This window comes from Haliotis rufescens, unplaced genomic scaffold (genome assembly GCF_023055435.1).
Source record: "Haliotis rufescens isolate VD_foot unplaced genomic scaffold, xgHalRufe1.0.p SCAF_30, whole genome shotgun sequence".
NCBI lineage: Eukaryota > Metazoa > Mollusca > Gastropoda > Lepetellida > Haliotidae > Haliotis > Haliotis rufescens.
Genome location: NW_025964002.1, coordinates 4,104,768 through 4,123,679, shown reverse-complemented (window position 1 = coordinate 4,123,679; position 18,912 = coordinate 4,104,768). Strand labels below are relative to the sequence as shown.

Genomic DNA, 18,912 nt, shown 5'->3' with positions numbered 1-18,912 from the left:
TGAGTGCATTTGGCATAACACTGTTTTCAGTTATATCACGGCATGTCAGCTCAGTGTGGGAGGGACGCCAGAGTGATGCATACCCACGAGCACGGGGGTGGTGCTGACAAAACTAGAAACATTATCAAGGTGAACCGGGATTCGAACCCACGGTCATAGCCAGCCGACACAGCATGGGCTGACGTACATATGATCGTATTCGGGGAGAACCCGGAAACTAATGAATCTAGTTTCTATGAGTGTAAACAATACGGAGACTTCTAAACACGTGACCTCGGTGTAAATAAACAAGACGCTGATCTGAGGTTCATCATTATCCCCGGGTTCGATTCCCGACATGGGTACAATGTGTGAAGCCCATTTCTGGTGTCCCCCGCCGTGATATTGCTGGAATATTGCTAAAAGCGGCGTAAAACCATACTCACTCACTCACTCACTCATCATTATCCGCGACTAACGGGATCGGGTGGTCAGCCTCGCTGACTTGCTTGATGAATGTCATCGTATCCCAATAATTATTGCATAGATCGATGCTCATGATGTCAATCACTGGAGTGTCTCAATTATGTAAAGACCGCCGTTATACAGCTGGAATATTGCTGAGTGCGGCGTTAAACAATAAAAACAGTAGGATAACTGTTATCCTTAACCTGAGAAGTATATTTCAAGGCACGTTACGGTATTGCCAGGAACTGTCTGAATCATCGGCTGATGATTTAATAACATCTCGGACGCTGGAATGCTAATGATGCAGACTGCTCCCCTGGGAGAACTAACTCAGTTGGTTGACAAATCACATCATGTTAATAAGGCGCGGACACGATTTACCGTTATCATCGTGGCCGGGTCAGTATTGGATCCTGAACACAGGGCCGCGTCGCCTCCTACCACAGCAACCCATACCACATGCTGGACCACCTGTGTGGTGTCGGGTGATGAGACACAAACGTCATCCGTGTATGTGAGATGTATTTAAGTGTGAAAATAAAAAATAATATATCTTCGAATGCTTGAAGGCGTTTAATTATGGTTCATTGTAACAGAGACCATAAAATAGAAAATAAAATATTTGATGAAAACAAAAGATTGCACTGCAATGCAACAGTGTTCGACTGCACTCGATTTGAATTGTTTCTGTGCTGGGAAACGGCAAAGATAAGTGGTGTTAATTGCGATTTATTGGACGTGTTGTCGGGTGTACTTGACCTTACGACCATGAGGTTTCCATACTGACATAAACCTTTCTTAGCTAACAAAGTACATAAAGTTCCCAGATTGGGTTTTCTGTCAGTCCAACAGGCCTGATTCACTGAGTGGGAAGTAACGCATTTTCCGACAATACTGATGCTTTATCAAGGTGGCAGCGATGCAGAAGGAAGGCCTAGAATAGCTGAAGACGCACTTAGACCGACTTGAGGGGGTCATGAAAGGTGTGAACACATCTGTATACCGAGGTGGCTGGCGGTCCAAGTAGCCTTTGTAGCATTATTGCCACTATAAGCATCCTTGTGAAGCCTTAGATCTGCATCAGACGCTGTTTTGTATTAACTAGTATGATTCATGCAATGTCTTTCTTTCATGTCAGTCGGTATTCCAGGATATAGAGGATATTATGCAACAATAAGAAAAACATACCGTACAATAAACTCCTCCTGGTGCATTATCTACTGGTTTGCAAATTGTATAGATATTTTGTTTCTTATTATATTAAACTATCGATTAAGATTAATATGAAGTATACAATTAGCTATAAACATGTAAAATGCATATTAGAGCAGGCTGCAACTTAACCCTCATGGAGCTTCAATAGAGAAAAGATGGTGGTATTTGGACGTGCTTTAAACACAACATTCGTGTACACGCGTTGTCGTCCCCATCCTCGTCATCAGTAGCATCATCGCCATCGTCACATGAATATCACTGTCACATCAAGACCGTCATTATCATCATCGACATCGTCACATGAATATCATTGTCACATCAAGACCGTCATTATCATCATCGACGTCGTCACATGAATATCATTGTCACATCAAGACCGTCATTATCATCATCGACGTCGTCACATGAATATCATTGTCACATCAAGACCGTCATTATCATCATCGACATCGTCACATGAATATCATTGTCACATCAAGACCGTCATTATCATCATCGACGTCGTCACATGAATATCACTGTCACATCAAGACCGTCATTATCATCATCGACATCGTCACATGAATATCATTGTCACATCAAGACCGTCATTATAATCATCGACGTCGTCACATGAATATCATTGTCACATCAAGACCGTCATTATCATCATCGACATCGTCACATGAATATCATTGTCACATCAAGACCGTCATTATCATTATCGACGTCGTCACATGAATATCATTGTCACATCAAGACCGTCATTATCATCATCGACATCGTCACATGAATATCATTGTCACATCAAGACCGTCATTATCATCATCGACGTCGTCACATGAATATCATTGTCACATCAAGACCGTCATTATCATCATCGACGTCGTCACATGAATATCATTGTCACATCAAGACCGTCATTATCATCATCGACATCGTCACATGAATATCATTGTCACATCAAGACCGTCATTATCATCATCGACGTCGTCACATGAATATCATTGTCACATCAAGACCGTTATTATCATCATCGACGTCGTCACATGAATATCATTGTCACATCAAGACCGTCATTATCATCATCGACATCGTCACATGAATATCATTGTCACATCAAGACCGTCATTATCATCATCGACATCGTCACATGAATATCATTGTCACATCAAGACCGTCATTATCATCATCGACGTCGTCACATGAATATCATTGTCACATCAAGACCGTTATTATCATCATCGACGTCGTCACATGAATATCATTGTCACATCAAGACCGTCATTATCATCATCGACGTCGTCACATGAATATCATTGTCACATCAAGACCGTCATTATCATCATCGACGTCGTCACATGAATATCATTGTCACATCAAGACCGTCATTATCATCATCGACGTCGTCGTCATCATACCAGCACTTTTGCATCATTATCGTCATTGATAACAACCTTGTTAATTTTGTAGTTATCATTGCTGATTTCCTCACACGTACGTCAACATCAGCATCTTCTTCTACATCATCATCATCATCAACACACCAACATTTAATGCATCACAAAATGATCATCTGTACATAATTATCATCATCATCCTTGTTATTGTTATTGTCATTGCTGACGTCATCACTACTCTGTCATTCAACCACATACATACAGTTGCACTGGTGTATAACAAATCATCACGACAATCACTAACGTCAAGGTTACACCACATCTGTTGAATGCCACTGATATCTATACACTGATCAATCAATCGATGTTTCCTCCAGTAATGAACAACGCTTGTCAGTTTCACCTGGACCAGGTAAACACCAACAATGACCACACCTGTCACAATACCTGACACCTAACTTACTCTTTCCCCTTGTAAAAACAGCCAACATGCATTACAGTTCAACGGGCGAGTAATAACCTGTTGTTAATTGTAAGTCGAGAAGGAAGTCAATGTAAATATCACGAAGCTGTAAATGTATCTCCTCCTCCAATGTTATATACAACTGCGTGCATATTCTCTTTCCCGAAAGCAAGCACGAGAAAGCCAATGAGGCGTGATTGACACAGATATATAACGCTCCACATACAAGTGCGGAGACCTCTGATATTTCCCCACAGTTGGAACACACCAGCCCTGTACACCCACCGCGGTCAATACCTGTACGTCGCGAGTTCTAAACGCTCTGACATGGCCAGATTGAAGACTTCTAATCAAACTCCATCCCAGACAAAATGATAGATAAACAATTATATCGCTGTGTTTTATAATTAGCTGTTCAACTCCATTGTTCCTTTTAATAATAAGTTTGACCTTTATACGAAAACAAACATATATTATCTTAAACCAACTGAAATACACTGAACACGGTACAGCTGATGTGACAGAGAGGTGACACACTGTTTACAATACACCCAATAGTTAGCGTTATCAACGTATCACTAAGTGAAGCATCTCAGCAAAGGCATCGCGCTCAAATGTTCACCAGAAACACTTACCTTTCTTGAACAACCACATGATGTATAGTTATATGTCCACTCTGATTACGTCTCCTGATGAGGCTTGGTTCCGTAATCCGGTCACGGTCACTCCATCACTGTACTGGGTTACATACTGCAGTTTACTGTGTGAGGCAGTGTGGCATTACCGTACTCTATCTACAGAGAGTGGCAATGTTATATCACTGTACTGAGTTACATACTGCAGTTTACTGAGTGAGGCAGTGTGGCATTACCGTACTCTATCTACAGAGAGTGGCAATGTTATATCACTGTACTGGGTTACATACTGCTGTTTACTGTGTGAGGCATTGTGGAATACTCTATCTACAGAGAGTGACAATGTTATATCACTGTACTGGGTTACATACTGCAGTTTACTGTGTGAGGCAGTGTGGCATTACCGTACTCTATCTACAGAGAGTGGCAATGTTATATCACTGTACTGGGTTACATACTGCTGTTTACTGTGTGAGGCATTGTGGCATTACCGTAGTCTATCTACAGAGAGTGGCAATGTTATATCACTGTACTGGGTTACATACTGCTGTTTACTGTGTGAGGCATTGTGGCATTACCGTACTCTATCTAGAGAGAGTGACAATGTTATATCACTGTACTGGGTTACATACTGCAGTTTACTGTGTGAGGCAGTGTGGCATTACCGTAGTCTATCTACAGAGAGTGGCAATGTTATATCACTGTACTGGGTTACATACTGCTGTTTACTGTGTGAGGCATTGTGGCATTACCGTACTCTATCTACAGAGAGTGGCAATGTTATATCACTGTACTGAGTTACATACTGCTGTTTACTGTGTGAGGCATTGTGGCATTACCGTACTCTATCTACAGAGAGTGGCAATGTTATATCACTGTACTGGGTTACATACTGCTGTTTACTGTGTGAGGCAGTGTGGCATTACCGTAGTCTATCTACAGAGAGTGGCAATGTTATATCACTGTACTGGGTTACATACTGCTGTTTACTGTGTGAGGCAGTGAGGCATTACCGTACTCTATCTACAGAGAGTGGCAATGTTATATCACTGCTCGTGGTTACATACTGCGGCTTTACTGTGTGATGCGGACTAGCATTGCCGTATTTTATCTACAGAGAGTGGCAATGTTTTATCACTGCAAGTGGTTACAGATTTCTGTTAACTGTGTAAAGCAGTGTAGCATTACCTTAGTCTATCTACAGAGAGTGGTAACGTTTTATCACTTCAAGTGGTTACAGACTGCTGTTTATATAGGTATGAAGCATGAAATCCACATGTCATTAATTCCGATAAGGCCTGTGCTAAACTACAGATTATTTACAGGGTTTTTTTCAGAAATACAGGATTAATCCGTATGGATAATATATACCCTTGCGAAACCTCCGATGACACTCACAGAATTTTGTATATCTGTACAACACAGGTTGGCGGAGATTCAATAAAGCGGGTTATAGGATTTCATCTCCACAAAGAAAGGGAAAGTGCACGATGATTGAAAAGGTAAGCATATCCATGCTTTATCACTCAACCCTCAACCTTATCTATGAAGTACTGAACTGTGCATACCAGTGCACATCTCAGATTCCTCAGAATGTCCGTGTCAGATTAGTAATCTTTGAAAACAGAAAATCGGTGTCATTTATTGTCTTGTGTCAACTGTCTTATGTTTTCGAGTGAAAATCAATGCCTATCCTTGTATTAGATTGTATCACATGACGAAAGTAAATATAAATATTTGGAATGGAACCCCCATCTCGAATGCAGCAAGGCAGCCCTTGAGTAAGATGATGTTACCCGTCACTGCACATGTGAGTTAGTGAACGTACGACGTTTTACGCCGCAATCAGAAAACATTCTATGTTTTGTCTATATTACAGCGGCCTGCTAATAATCGCGTCTGGGCCATACAGACCTTAAGCGTCTTTTAATTTGACGCGACCAGAGGGGCGAATCCCGGACCTTCTTCTTTCCCGGAAGACAATGTATTCATGAGGCCTCTCAAGGGCGGTCCTCGTTGTCTTCAGGGACAGCTCACGATACCAAAATAGACTTCTCTCATCCCCGCTACCCCCCTCTCTTACCCCCACTACCCGCCTCTGACTACCCCCAAATAAACAGTAAAAGGACAATGTGTTCATTAATCCAGGATGAAGTGTGATGCATTTATGGAACTGAAGGTGTTTTCTAATAACAAACAGCCGTCTGTTCCCAGCACGACCTCAATGGGGATATACCACGACGTAACATTTCTGGGGTTTTACAAATCTAAGAATACCCATAGCCATGGTCACCTATATATATATATAGAGTCTGTCATGGAACATCAGCAATTAACCGTTATAGCTTTAAGTGGTATTCCACTTTCCGTTGCTACGTGCACACAACAGTCGGAATTGATTTGGCAGGCAAGGCTCTCTTTAATGCCATAAGGATAAGTTATCAAAACAATCTAAACATGACCGGCATACATCAGCTGTATTGAATTCACCTTACCGGCAGCGCGGGCTGGCCAGTATTTGCACAGTGTGCTTCCAGGAATCTCAAGGATGCTACATATACCAGGAGTCGGCCAGGAGAATCGTCCTTCTGAGTCAAACATTCAGATAGTATTTCAGTGATGATGGGGTAAAGTTTCAGTAGAGTGATATTGCGTTGATTGACGAAACCGTTCTTGAACTATAACCCATGTGAGCTAAGACAGAATCGTCATCGATCGAAGATGCGAATGGTTATGGGTGTGACGTCATCACTCAACTGTCGCTCATGCTGGAAGGCGTTTATGATTGATGAAAGCAAAGAACATGCCTTTGCCCTGAAACCAAACAACACATATTCGATAGCACTCTATTTGAATTGTTTCAGTGCTGGGAAACGGCAACGATAAGGGGTGTTAATTGCGATTAAGGTGACGTGTTGTGTTGTGTCCCATGGGGTTTCCATACTGACATAAACTTTTCTTAGCTAACACACGGACATAGAGTTCCCAGATTGGGTTTTCTGTCAGTCCAACAGGCCTGATTTACTGAGTTGGAAGTAACGCATTTTCCAACAATACTGATCCTTTATCAAGGTGGCATTGATGCAGAAGGGAGGCCTAGAATAGCTGAAGGCGCACTTAGACCGACTTGAGGGGGTCATGAAAGGTGTGAACAAATCTGTATACCCGGGTGGCTGGCGGTCCAAGTAGCCTCTGTACCATTAGTACCTCTATAAGCCGCTGTACCATTAGTACCTCTATAAGCCTCTGTACCATTAGTACCTCTATAAGCCGCTGTACCATTAGTACCTCTATAAGCCTCTGTACCATTAGTACCTCTATAAGCCTCTGTACCAGTATTACCTCTATAAGCTTCTGTACCATTAGTACCTCTATAAGCCTCTGTACCATTATTACCTCTATAAGCCTCTGTACCATTAGTACCTCTATAAGCCTCTGTACCATTAGTGCCTCTATAAGCCTCTGTACCATTAGTACCTCTATAAGCCTCTGTACCATTATTACCTCTATAAGCCTCTGTACCAGCATTACCTCTATAAGCCTCTGCACCAGTAGTACCTCTATAAGCCTCTGTACCATTAGTACCTCTATAAGCCTCTGTACCATTAGTACCTCTATAAGCCTCTGTACCATTAGTACCTCTATAAGCATCCTTGTGAAGCCTTAGCTCTGCATTAGACGCTGTTTTGTATTAACTAGTATGATTCATGCAATGTCTTTCTTTCATGTCAGTCGGTCTTCCACGTTTTGGCTCAACAATAAGAATATGCAACAATAAGAAAAACATACCGTACAATAAGCTTCTCCTGGTGCTTTATCTACTTGTGCCTGCCCGCGTGGTCTAATGGTCTAGTGGTCGATCCACGGCCGCGTCATAGCAAAAGACGTTAAAAGATTGTACTTGTTGTTACCCTGTCTGGCGCTCGGCATTTAGGGTTTAATGGACTCATAGGCTCGAAGTCAGTATAATGTTTCTGAGTGGGGTATTCATGTTCAACTGCGGCATGGTGTCTCAGTGGGCTAGCACAATAAAATCGGCATCAGTCCGGACTAGTACAAGCAGCCACACACACACGTGCATGCACGTCGCTATATAACTGCAATAATCTTTCACCCAAACTTATCTACTGGTATACGTGTACAAATTGTATTGATATTTTGTTTCGTATTATTTTAAACTGATATCAGTTTCGTTTTAATATTAAGTTTACAAATATAGAATTTCGAACAAACATATGGCGGACAATATAATATACGAGATACAATCAGGAGAGAATATATTGAAGGAGTGATGGAAAAAAGCAGCACAGCTCGACTCGTCAGTATACGATCTACTCAAATAACACGTAGCACTCAGACAAAAGGATAAACAAGTAATGTGTTTTTGATAAGTCTTTTACATGGATACGGATCTTTTCAAATGACAGCATACCAGTGTCCTATTTCCTCATGTGTCTTTTTTTACATAACAATACAATCAACAGAATGCAACCCATTATACACTGCTACCCCTGTCTGCCAGTGTGCCAGTGGGTGTCTATAGTTAGTGAATTATTTATTGATGGTGAACAGCTCTGTTACCGACTATTAAATAAAACGCAAACAGGATTAAATAATAATGACGTCATCTATATATCAAGCCTGTGAGGTTTTGGGAAGGGCCTTTCCATCTGTGGCTAGCATAACGTCATCCAAACACGATGTCATTTGAACATGTATTATAAATATGAGATTATTGTTTTTATTATCTAATATGTTTATTGATTACTCAATACTGGTGTATAACAAATCATCACGACTATGACTAACGTCAAGGTTACACCACATCTGTTGAATGTCACTGATATCTATACACTGATCAATCAATCAATCGATGTTTCCTCCAGTAATGAACAACGCTTGTCAGTTTCACCTGGACCAGGTAAACACCAACAATGACCACATCTGTCACAATACCTGACACCTAACTTACTCTTTCCCCGTGTTAAAACAGCCAACTTGCATTATAGTTGACGTATTGTTCATCTTTCGCTCGTCAGATACCACAACAATCCACTCGTTTCATAAAATTGGTATTACGCGGGGGCGAGTTCAGCATTATATTTATTATTTTTTACCATGTTACTATCGTGTTTAATAGTTGGCAGATATATATCCACACGATGCTCAGCATAATCCAATTCAGTTTACAGAATAATACTTCAAACATATTAAAAGTTGATAGTATTCATTTAATACCACACAACTACCTACCTTTATAATTCAAGGGTCCGTTCCACAAAGCAACAGTAGCGCTGAGGTGGACGTAACTCCCATATTTTAACAGAGACTTACGACTGAAGTTGTGCTACGGTCGCTTTGTGGAACGGGGCCCTGCACTTCAAAGCTTACTAAACAAGTCACAGTACTTTGTGACGTAACTTGGGAAATTGAAAAAAATGACATGTGACTTTAACCAAGAACCTGTTGCTGGGGTCATCGGGTGTATATAATCGCCTCTCTGTGATCTATCGTCTCTACATGTAATGCCATTGAATAAGCTCAGAGATGTTAGTTTTCAATATTTGTCAGTGAAACTTGTTCCTGCAGTAAATAAGCACGCGCTTTGGTATTCAACACTGAAGTGCCAGCTTATTGTTATTAAACAGTGGTATCTTCTGCGGGCGAGTAATAACCTGTTGTTTATTGTAAGTCGAGAAGGAAGTCAATGTATATATCACGAAGCTGTAAACTTATCTACTCTTCCAATGCTATATACAAATGCGTGCATATTCTGTATCCTGGAAGCAAGCACGAGAAAGCCAATGAGGTGTGATTGACACAGATATATAACGCTCCACATAGAAGTGCGGAGACCTCTGATATTTCCCCACAGTTGGAACATCCCAGCCCTGTACACCCACTGCGGTCAATACCTGTACGTCGCGAGTTCTAAACGCTCTGACATGGCCAGATTGAAAACTTCTAATCAAACTCCATCCCAAACAAAATGATAGATATACAATTATATCGCTGTGTTTTATAATTAGCTGTTATACTCAATTGTTACTTTTAATAATAAGTTTGACCTTTATACGAAAACAAACATATTTTATCTTAAACCAACTGAAATACACATGGCCATGTGCAGTCCACTCGGCCATCTGGGACACGGCCCACTGAACACGACACAGCTGATGTGACAGAGAGGTGACACACTGTTTACAATACACCCAATAGTTAACGTCATCAACGTATCACTAAGTAAAGCATCTCAGCAAAGGCATCGCGCTCAAATGTTCACCTGAAACCACTTACCTTTCTTGAACAACCACATGATGTATAGTTATATGTCTACTCTGATTACGTGTCCTGATGAGGGTTGGTTCCGTAATCCGGTCACGGTCACTCCATCACTGTACTGGGTTACATACTGCAGTTTACTGTGTGAGGCAGTGTGGCATTACCGTACTCTATCTACAGAGAGTGGCAATGTTATATCACTGTACTGGGTTACATGCTGCTGTTTACTGTGTGAGGCAGTGTGGCATTACCGTACTCTATCTACAGAGAGTGGCAACGTTTTATCACTCTACTGGGTTACATACTGCAATTTACTGTGTGAGGCAGTGTCGCATTACCGTACTCTATCTACAGAGAGTGGCAATGTTATACCAATGTACTGGGTTACATACTGCTGTTTACTGTGTGAGGCAGTGTGGCATTACCGTACTCTATCTACAGAGAGTGACAATGTTATATCACTGTACTGGGTTACATACTGCTGTTAAGTGTGTGAGGTAGTGTGGCATTACCGTACTCTATCTACAGAGAGTGGCAACGTTTTATCACTGCACTTGGTTACATACTGCTGTTTACTGTGTGATGCGGTGTTGCGTTACCGTAGTCTATCTACAGAGAGTGGCAATGTTATATCACTGTACTGAGTTACATACTGCTGTTTACTGTGTGAGGCAGTGTGGCATTACCGTACTCTATCTACAGAGAGTGGCAATTTTATATCACTGTACTGGGTTACATACTGCAGTTTACTGTGTGAGGCAGTGTGGCATTACCGTACTCTATCTAAAGAGAGTGGCAACGTTTTATCGCTCTACTGGGTTACATACTGCAATTTACTGTGTGAGGCAGTGTCGCATTACCGTACTCTATCTACAGAGAGTGGCAATGTTATACCAATGTACTGGGTTACATACTGCTGTTTACTGTGTGAGGCAGTGTGGCATTACCGTACTCTATCTACAGAGAGTGACAATGTTATATCACTGTACTGGGTTACATACTGCTGTTAAGTGTGTGAGGTAGTGTGGCATTACCGTACTCTATCTACAGAGAGTGACAATGTTATATCACTGTACTGGGTTACATACTGCTGTTTACTGTGTGAGGCAGTGTACCATTACCGTACACTATCTACAGAGAGTGCCAATAGTATATCACTGCACGTGGTAACATACTGCTGTTTACTGTGTGATGCGGTGTTGCGTTACCGTATTTTATCTACAGAGAGTGGCAATGTTTTATCACTGCAAGTGGTTACAGACTTCTGTTTACTGTGTAAAGCAGTGTAGTGTTACAGAGAGTGGCAATTTTTTATCACTGCAAGTGGTTACAGACTTCTGTTTACTGTGTAAAGCAGTGTAGTGTTACAGAGAGTGGCAATGGTTTATCACTGCAAGTGGTTACAGACTTCTGTTTACTGTGTAAAGCAGTGTAGTGTTACAGAGAGTGGTAACGTTTTATCACTGCAAGTGGTTACAGACTTCTATTTACTTTGTAAAGCAGTGTAGTGTTACAGAGAGTGGTAACGTTTTATCACTGCAAGTGGTTACAGACTTCTGTTTACTGTGTAAAGCAGTGTAGTGTTACAGAGAGTGGTAACGTTTTATCACTGCACTTGGTTACATACTGCTGTTTACTGTGTGATGCGGTGTTGCGTTACCGTAGTCTATCTACAGAGAGTGGCAATGTTTTATCACTGCACTTGGTTACATACTGCTGTTTACTGTGTAAAGTAGTGTGGCATTACCTTAGTCTATCTACAGAGAGTGGTAACGTTTTATCACTGCAAGTGGTTACAGACTTCTGTTTACTGTGTAAAGCAGTGTAGTGTTACAGAGAGTGGTAACGTTTTATCACTGCAAGTGGTTACAGACTGCTGTTTATATAGGTATGAAGCATGAAATCCACATGTCATTAATTTGGATAAGGCCTGTGCTAAACTATAGATTATTTACAGGTTTTTTTTCAGAAATACAGGATTAATCCGTATGGATAATATATACCCTTGCGAAACCTCCGATGACACTCACAGAATTTTGTATATCTGTACAACACAGGTTGGCGGAGATTCAATAAAGCGGGTTATAGGATTTCATCTCCACAAAGAAAGGGAAAGTACACGATGATTGAAAAGGTAAGCATATCCATGCTTAATCACTCAATCCCTCAACCTTATCTATGAAGTACTGAACTGTGCATACCAGTGCACATCTCAGATTCCTGTGATTGCCCTAGTCAGATTAGTAATCTTTGAAAACAGAAAATCGGTGTCATTTATTGTCTTGTGTCAACTGTCTTATGTTTTCGAGTGAAAATCAATGCCTATCCTCGTATTAGATTGTATCACATGACGAAAGTAAATACAAATATTTGGAATGGAACCCCCATCTCGAATGCAGCAAGGCAGCCCTTGAGTAAGATGATGTTACCCGACACTGCACATGTGAGTTAGTGAACGTACGACGTTTTACGCCGCAATCAGAAAACATTCTATGTTTTGTCTATATTACAGCGGCCTGCTAATAATCGCGTCTGGGCCATACAGACCTTAAGCGTCTTTTGATTTGACGCGACCAGACGGGCGAATCCCGGACCTTCTTCTTTCCCGGAAGACAATGTATTCATGAGGCCTCTCAAGGGCGGTCCTCGTTGTCTTCAGGGACAGCTCACGATACCAAAATAGACTTCTCTCATCCCCGCTACCCCCCTCTCTTACCCCCACTACCCGCCTCTGACTACCCCCAAATAAACAGTAAAAGGGCAATGTGTTCATTAATCCAGGATGAAGTGTGATGCATTTGTGGAACTGAATGTGTTTTCTAATAACAAACAGCCGTCTGTTCCCAGCACGACCTCAATGGGGATATACCACGACGTAACATTTCTGGGGTTTTACAAATCTAAGAATACCCATAGCCATGGTCACCTATATATGTATATAGAGTCTGTCATGGAACATCAGCAATTAACCGTTATAGCTTTAAGTGGTATTCCACTTTCCGTTGCTACGTGCACACAACAGTCGGAATTGATTTGGCAGGCAAGGCTCTCTTTAATGCCATAAGGATAAGTTATCAAAACAATCTAAACATGACCGGCATACATCAGCTGTATTGAATTCACCTTACCGGCAGCGCGGGCTGGCCAGTATTTGCACAGTGTGCTTCCAGGAATCTCAAGGATGCTACATATACCAGGAGTCGGCCAGGAGAATCGTCCTACTGTGTCAAACATTCAGATAGTATTTCAGTGATGATGGGGTAAAGTTTCAGTAGAGTGATATTGTGTTGATTGACGAAACCGTTCTTGAACTATAACCCATGTGAGCTAAGACAGAATCGTCATCGATCTAAGATGCGAATGGTCATGGATGTGACGTCATCACTCAACTGTCGCTCATGCTGGAAGGCGTTTATGATTGATGAAAGCAAAGAACATGCCTTTGCCCTGAAACCAAACAACACATATTCGATAGCACTCTATTTGAATTGTTTCAGTGCTGGGAAACGGCAACGATAAGGGGTGTTAATTGCGATTAAGGTGACGTGTTGTGTTGTGTCCCATGGGGTTTCCATACTGACATAAACCTTTCTTAGCTAACACACGTACATAGAGTTCCCAGATTGGGTTTTCTGTCAGTCCAATAGGCCTGATTTACTGAGTTGGAAGTAACGCATTTTCCAACAATACTGATGCTTTATCAAGGTGGCATTGATGCAGAAGGGAGGCCTAGAATAGCTGAAGGCGCACTTAGACCGACTTGAGGGGGTCATGAAAGGTGTGAACAAATCTGTATACCCGGGTGGCTGGCGGTCCAAGTAGCCTCTGTACCATTAGTACCTATATAAGCCTCTGTACCATTAGTACCTCTATAAGCCTCTGTACCATTAGTACCTCTATAAGCCTCTGTACCATTATTACCTCTATAAGCCTCTGTACCACTATTACCTCTATAAGCCTCTGTACCATTATTACCTCTATAAGCCTCTGTACCATTAGTACCTCTATAAGCCTCTGTACCATTAGTGCCTCTATAAGCCTCTGTACCATTAGTACCTCTATAAGCCTCTGTACCATTATTACCTCTATAAGCCTCTGTACCAGTATTACCTCTATAAGCCTCTGTACCAGTAGTACCTCTATAAGCCTCTGTACCATTAGTACCTCTATAAGCCTCTGTACCATTAGTACCTCTATAAGCCTCTGTATCATTAGTACCTCTATAAGCATCCTTGTGAAGCCTTAGCTCTGCATTAGACGCTGTTTTGTATTAACTAGTATGATTCATGCAATGTCTTCTTTCATGTCAGTCGGTATTCCACGTTTTGGCTCAACAATAAGAATATGCAACAATAAGAAAAAACATACCGTACAATAAGCTTCTCCTAGTGCTTTATCTACTTGTGCCTGACCGCGTGGTCTAATGGTCTAGTGGTCGATCCACGGCCGCGTCATACCAAAAGACGTTAAAAGATGGTACTTGTTGTTACCCTGTCTGGCGCTCGGCATTTAGGGTTTAATGGACTGATCGGCTCGAAGTCAGTGTACTGTTTCTGAGTGGGGTATTCATGTTCAACTGCGGCATGGTGTCTCAGTGGGCTAGCACAATAAAATCGGCATCAGTCCGGACTAGTACAAGCAGCCACACAGACACGGGCATGCACGTCGCTATATAACTGCAATAATCTTTCACCCAAACTTATCTACTGGTATACGTGTACAAATTGTATTGATATTTTGTTTTGTATTATTTTAAACTGATATCAGTTTCGTTTTAATATTAAGTTTACAAATATAGAAATTCGAACAAACATATGGCGGACAATATAATATACGAGATACAATCAGGAGAGAATATATTGAAGGAGTGATGGAAAAAAGCAGCACAGCTCGACTCGTCAGTATACGATCTACTCAAATAACACGTAGCACTCAGACAAAAGGATATACAAGTAATGTGTTTTTGATAAGTCTTTTACATGGATACGGATCTTTTCAAATGACAGCATACCAGTGTCATATTTCCTCATGTGTCTTTCTTTACATAACATTACAATCAACAGAATGCAACCCATTATACACTGCTACCCCTGTCTGCCAGTGTGCCAGTGGGAGTCTATAGTTAATGAATTATTTATTGATGGTGAACAGCTCTGTTACCGAGTATTTAATAAAACGCAAGCAGGATTAAATAATAATGACGTCATCTATATATCAAGCCTGTGAGGTTTTGGGAAGGGCCTTTCCATCTGTGGCTAGCATAACGTCATCCAAACACGATGTCATTTGAACATGTATTATAAATATGAGATTATGGTTTTTATTATCTAATATGTTTATTGATTACTCAATACTGGTGTATAACAAATCATCACGACTATGACTAACGTCAAGGTTACACCACATCTGTTGAATGTCACTGATATCTATACACTGATCAATCAATCAATCAATGTTTCCTCCAGTAATGAACAACGCTTGTCAGTTTCACCTGGTCCAGGTAAGCACCAACAATGACCACATCTGTCACAATACCTGACACCTAACTTACCCTTTCCCCGTGTTAAAACAGCCAACTTGAATTACAGTTGACGTATTGTTCATCTTTCGCTCGTCAGATACCACAACAATCCACTCGTTTGTTAAAATTGGTATTACGCGGGGGCGAGTTCAGCATTATATTTATTATTTTTTACCATGTTACTATCGTGTTTAATAGTTGGCAGATATATATCCACACGATGCTCAGCATAATCCAATTCAGTTTACAGAATAATACTTCAAACATATTAAAAGTTGATAGTATTCATTTAATACCACACAACTGCCTATCTTTATAATTCAGGGGTCCGTTCCACAAAGCAACAGTAACGCTGAGGTGGCCGTAACTCCCATATTTTAACATAGACTTACGACTGAAGTTGCGCTGGGGCCGCTTTGTGGAAGGGGGCCCTGCACTTCAAAGCTTACCAAACAAGTCACAGTACTTTGTGACGTAACTTGTGAAATTGAAAATATGACATGTGACTTTAACCAAAAACCTGTTGCTGGGGTCATCGGGTGTATATAATCACCTCTCTGTGATCTATCATCTCTACACGTAATGCCATTGAATAAGCTCAGAGATGTTAGTTTTCAATATTTGTCAGTGAAACTTGTTCCTGCAGTAAATAAGCACGCGCGTTGGTATTCAACACTGAAGTGCCAGCTTATTGTTATTAAACAGTGGTATCTTCCATGGGCGAGTAATAATCTGTTGTTAATTGTAAGTCGAGAAGGAACTCAATGTAAATATCACGAAGCTGTAAACGTTTCTACTCTTCCAATGCTATATACCAATGCGTGCATATTCTATTTCCTGGAAGCAAGCACGAGAAAGCCAATGAGGTGTGATTGACACAGATATATAACGCTCCACATACAAGTGCGGAGACCTCTGATATTTCCCCACAGTTGGAACATCCCAGCCCTGTACACCCACCGCGGTCAATACCTGTACGTCGCGAGTTCTAAACGCTCTGACATGGCCAGATTGAAGACTTGTAATCAAACTCCATCCCAAACACAATGAAAGATACAATTATATCGCTGTGTTTTATAATTAACTGTTCTACTACATTGTTCCCTTTTATAATAAGTTTGACCTTTATACGAAAACAAACATATATTATCTTAAACCAACTGAAATACACATGGCCATGTGAAGGCCACTCAGCCATCTGGGACACGGCCCACTGAACACGACACAGCTGATGTGACAGAGAGGTGACACACTGTTTACAATACACCCAATAGTTAACGTCATCAACGTATCACTAAGTGAAGCATCTCAGCAAAGGCATCACGCTTCACGCAAATGTTCACCAGAAACCACTTACCTTTCTTGAACAACCACATGATGTATAGTTATATGTCCACTCTGATTACGTCTCCTGATGAGGGTTGGTTCCGTAATCCGGTCCCGGTCACTCCATCACTGTACTGGGTTACATACTGCAGTTTACTGTGTGAGGCAGTGTGGCATTACCGTACTCTATCTACAGAGAGTGGCAATGTTATATCACTATACTGGGTTACATACTGCTGTTTACTGTGTGAGGCAGTGTGGCATTACCGTACTCTATCTACAGAGAGTGGCAATGTTATATCACTGTACTGGGTTACATACTGCAGTTTACTGTGTGAGGCAGTGTGGCATTACCGTACTCTATCTACAGAGAGTGGCAATGTTATATCACTGTACTGGGTTACATACTGCAGTTTACTGTGTGAGGCAGTGTGGCATTACCGTACTCTATCTACAGAGAGTGGCAATAGTATATCACTGCTCGTGGTTACATACTGCAGTTTGCTGTATGAGGCAGTGTGACATTACCGTACTCTATCTACAGAGAGTGGCAATGTTATATCACTGTACTGGGTTACATACTGCTGTATGAGTGGGCAAACAAATATAAAGGCTTCCCCCACCGCTTTCAATTTGGATTTAGGAGAGGGGCTGGGGCAGAAACTGCCCTGTTTACATTAATGGAAAGCATAGCTTATTATAACGAAAGACAGTCTCCAGTTTACTGCGCTTTTCTCGACAACGAGAAAGCTTTTGACAGAGTCTGGCTTAATGGTCTTTTCTTCAAACTGTATAACTTTGGTATTAATGGAAAATTATGGCGACTTCTACGCACAATATATACCTCAATGCAGTCATGTGTAAGCATTGGAGGTTTTACCTCAAATGTGTTTCATGTTAAGCAAGGTGTTGGCCAAGGTCGCGTTTTATCGGCATGGTTTTTTACTCTATATATTAACGACTTGTTGTATTCACTTGATGATTTAGGGCGTGGCTTGTGTCTTCCATGGGGTAATACACCCGGCATCCTATTAGCAGACGATACTACGCTGTTGAGCAGCTCCTCTGACGGACTGCAATGTCTACTGAATAATATATACACCTATGCTAATAGATGGCATTTGAAATATAATGCCAGTAAAAGTGCATTTCTACTGTTTGGGAATATTCGCAAATCTGTCTATCAATGTGTCTACATTGGTTCACAAGTACTTCCTAAAAAGGAAAATGTAACTTATGCTGGATTGCTTCTAAGTACATCAAAGAAAACCTTAGAACGTACCCATCTAATATGTGAAAAACTCAGAATGTTAGTCAATATAAATTATAATCATGGACTATACTTTGGTGGCTTAAATCCTATCCCAGCTGTTCGTATATGGGAAAGGGTAATTTTACCATGTGGATTATTTGCTTGTAGTGTATGGGGTAAACTGTCACCGAAGGAATACGAAATGCTTGAAATTATTCAACGTTATTTTTGTAAAAAGATTCAAGGACTGTCTAGACGCACTCCTTCCGTCGTCACCAGAGATTGTCTGGGTTTAATTTCTCTCCAGGCGTACATTGATCAACGAGCTCTCTTATTTCTGGGAAGACTATGTAATAGTGACATTAACTTTGCATTTAAAAGACTATTTCAGC

At 41.1% G+C, this 18,912-nt stretch overlaps 1 protein-coding gene across 1 annotated transcript in view; it reads right to left on the bottom strand.

The window, feature by feature from the left end:
- LOC124147253 (glycine receptor subunit alpha-2-like) overlaps nt 1-4,265 on the bottom strand; it is a 139,714-nt gene extending 135,449 nt beyond the window's left edge. Inside the window, exon 1 of the mRNA XM_046517912.2 lies at nt 4,140-4,265. Within this exon, the coding sequence (XP_046373868.1) occupies nt 4,140-4,158 (19 nt within the window). The 5' untranslated portion in view covers nt 4,159-4,265. The remainder of the gene's footprint in view (nt 1-4,139) is intronic.
- Nucleotides 4,266-18,912: the final 14,647 nt, after the last annotated feature.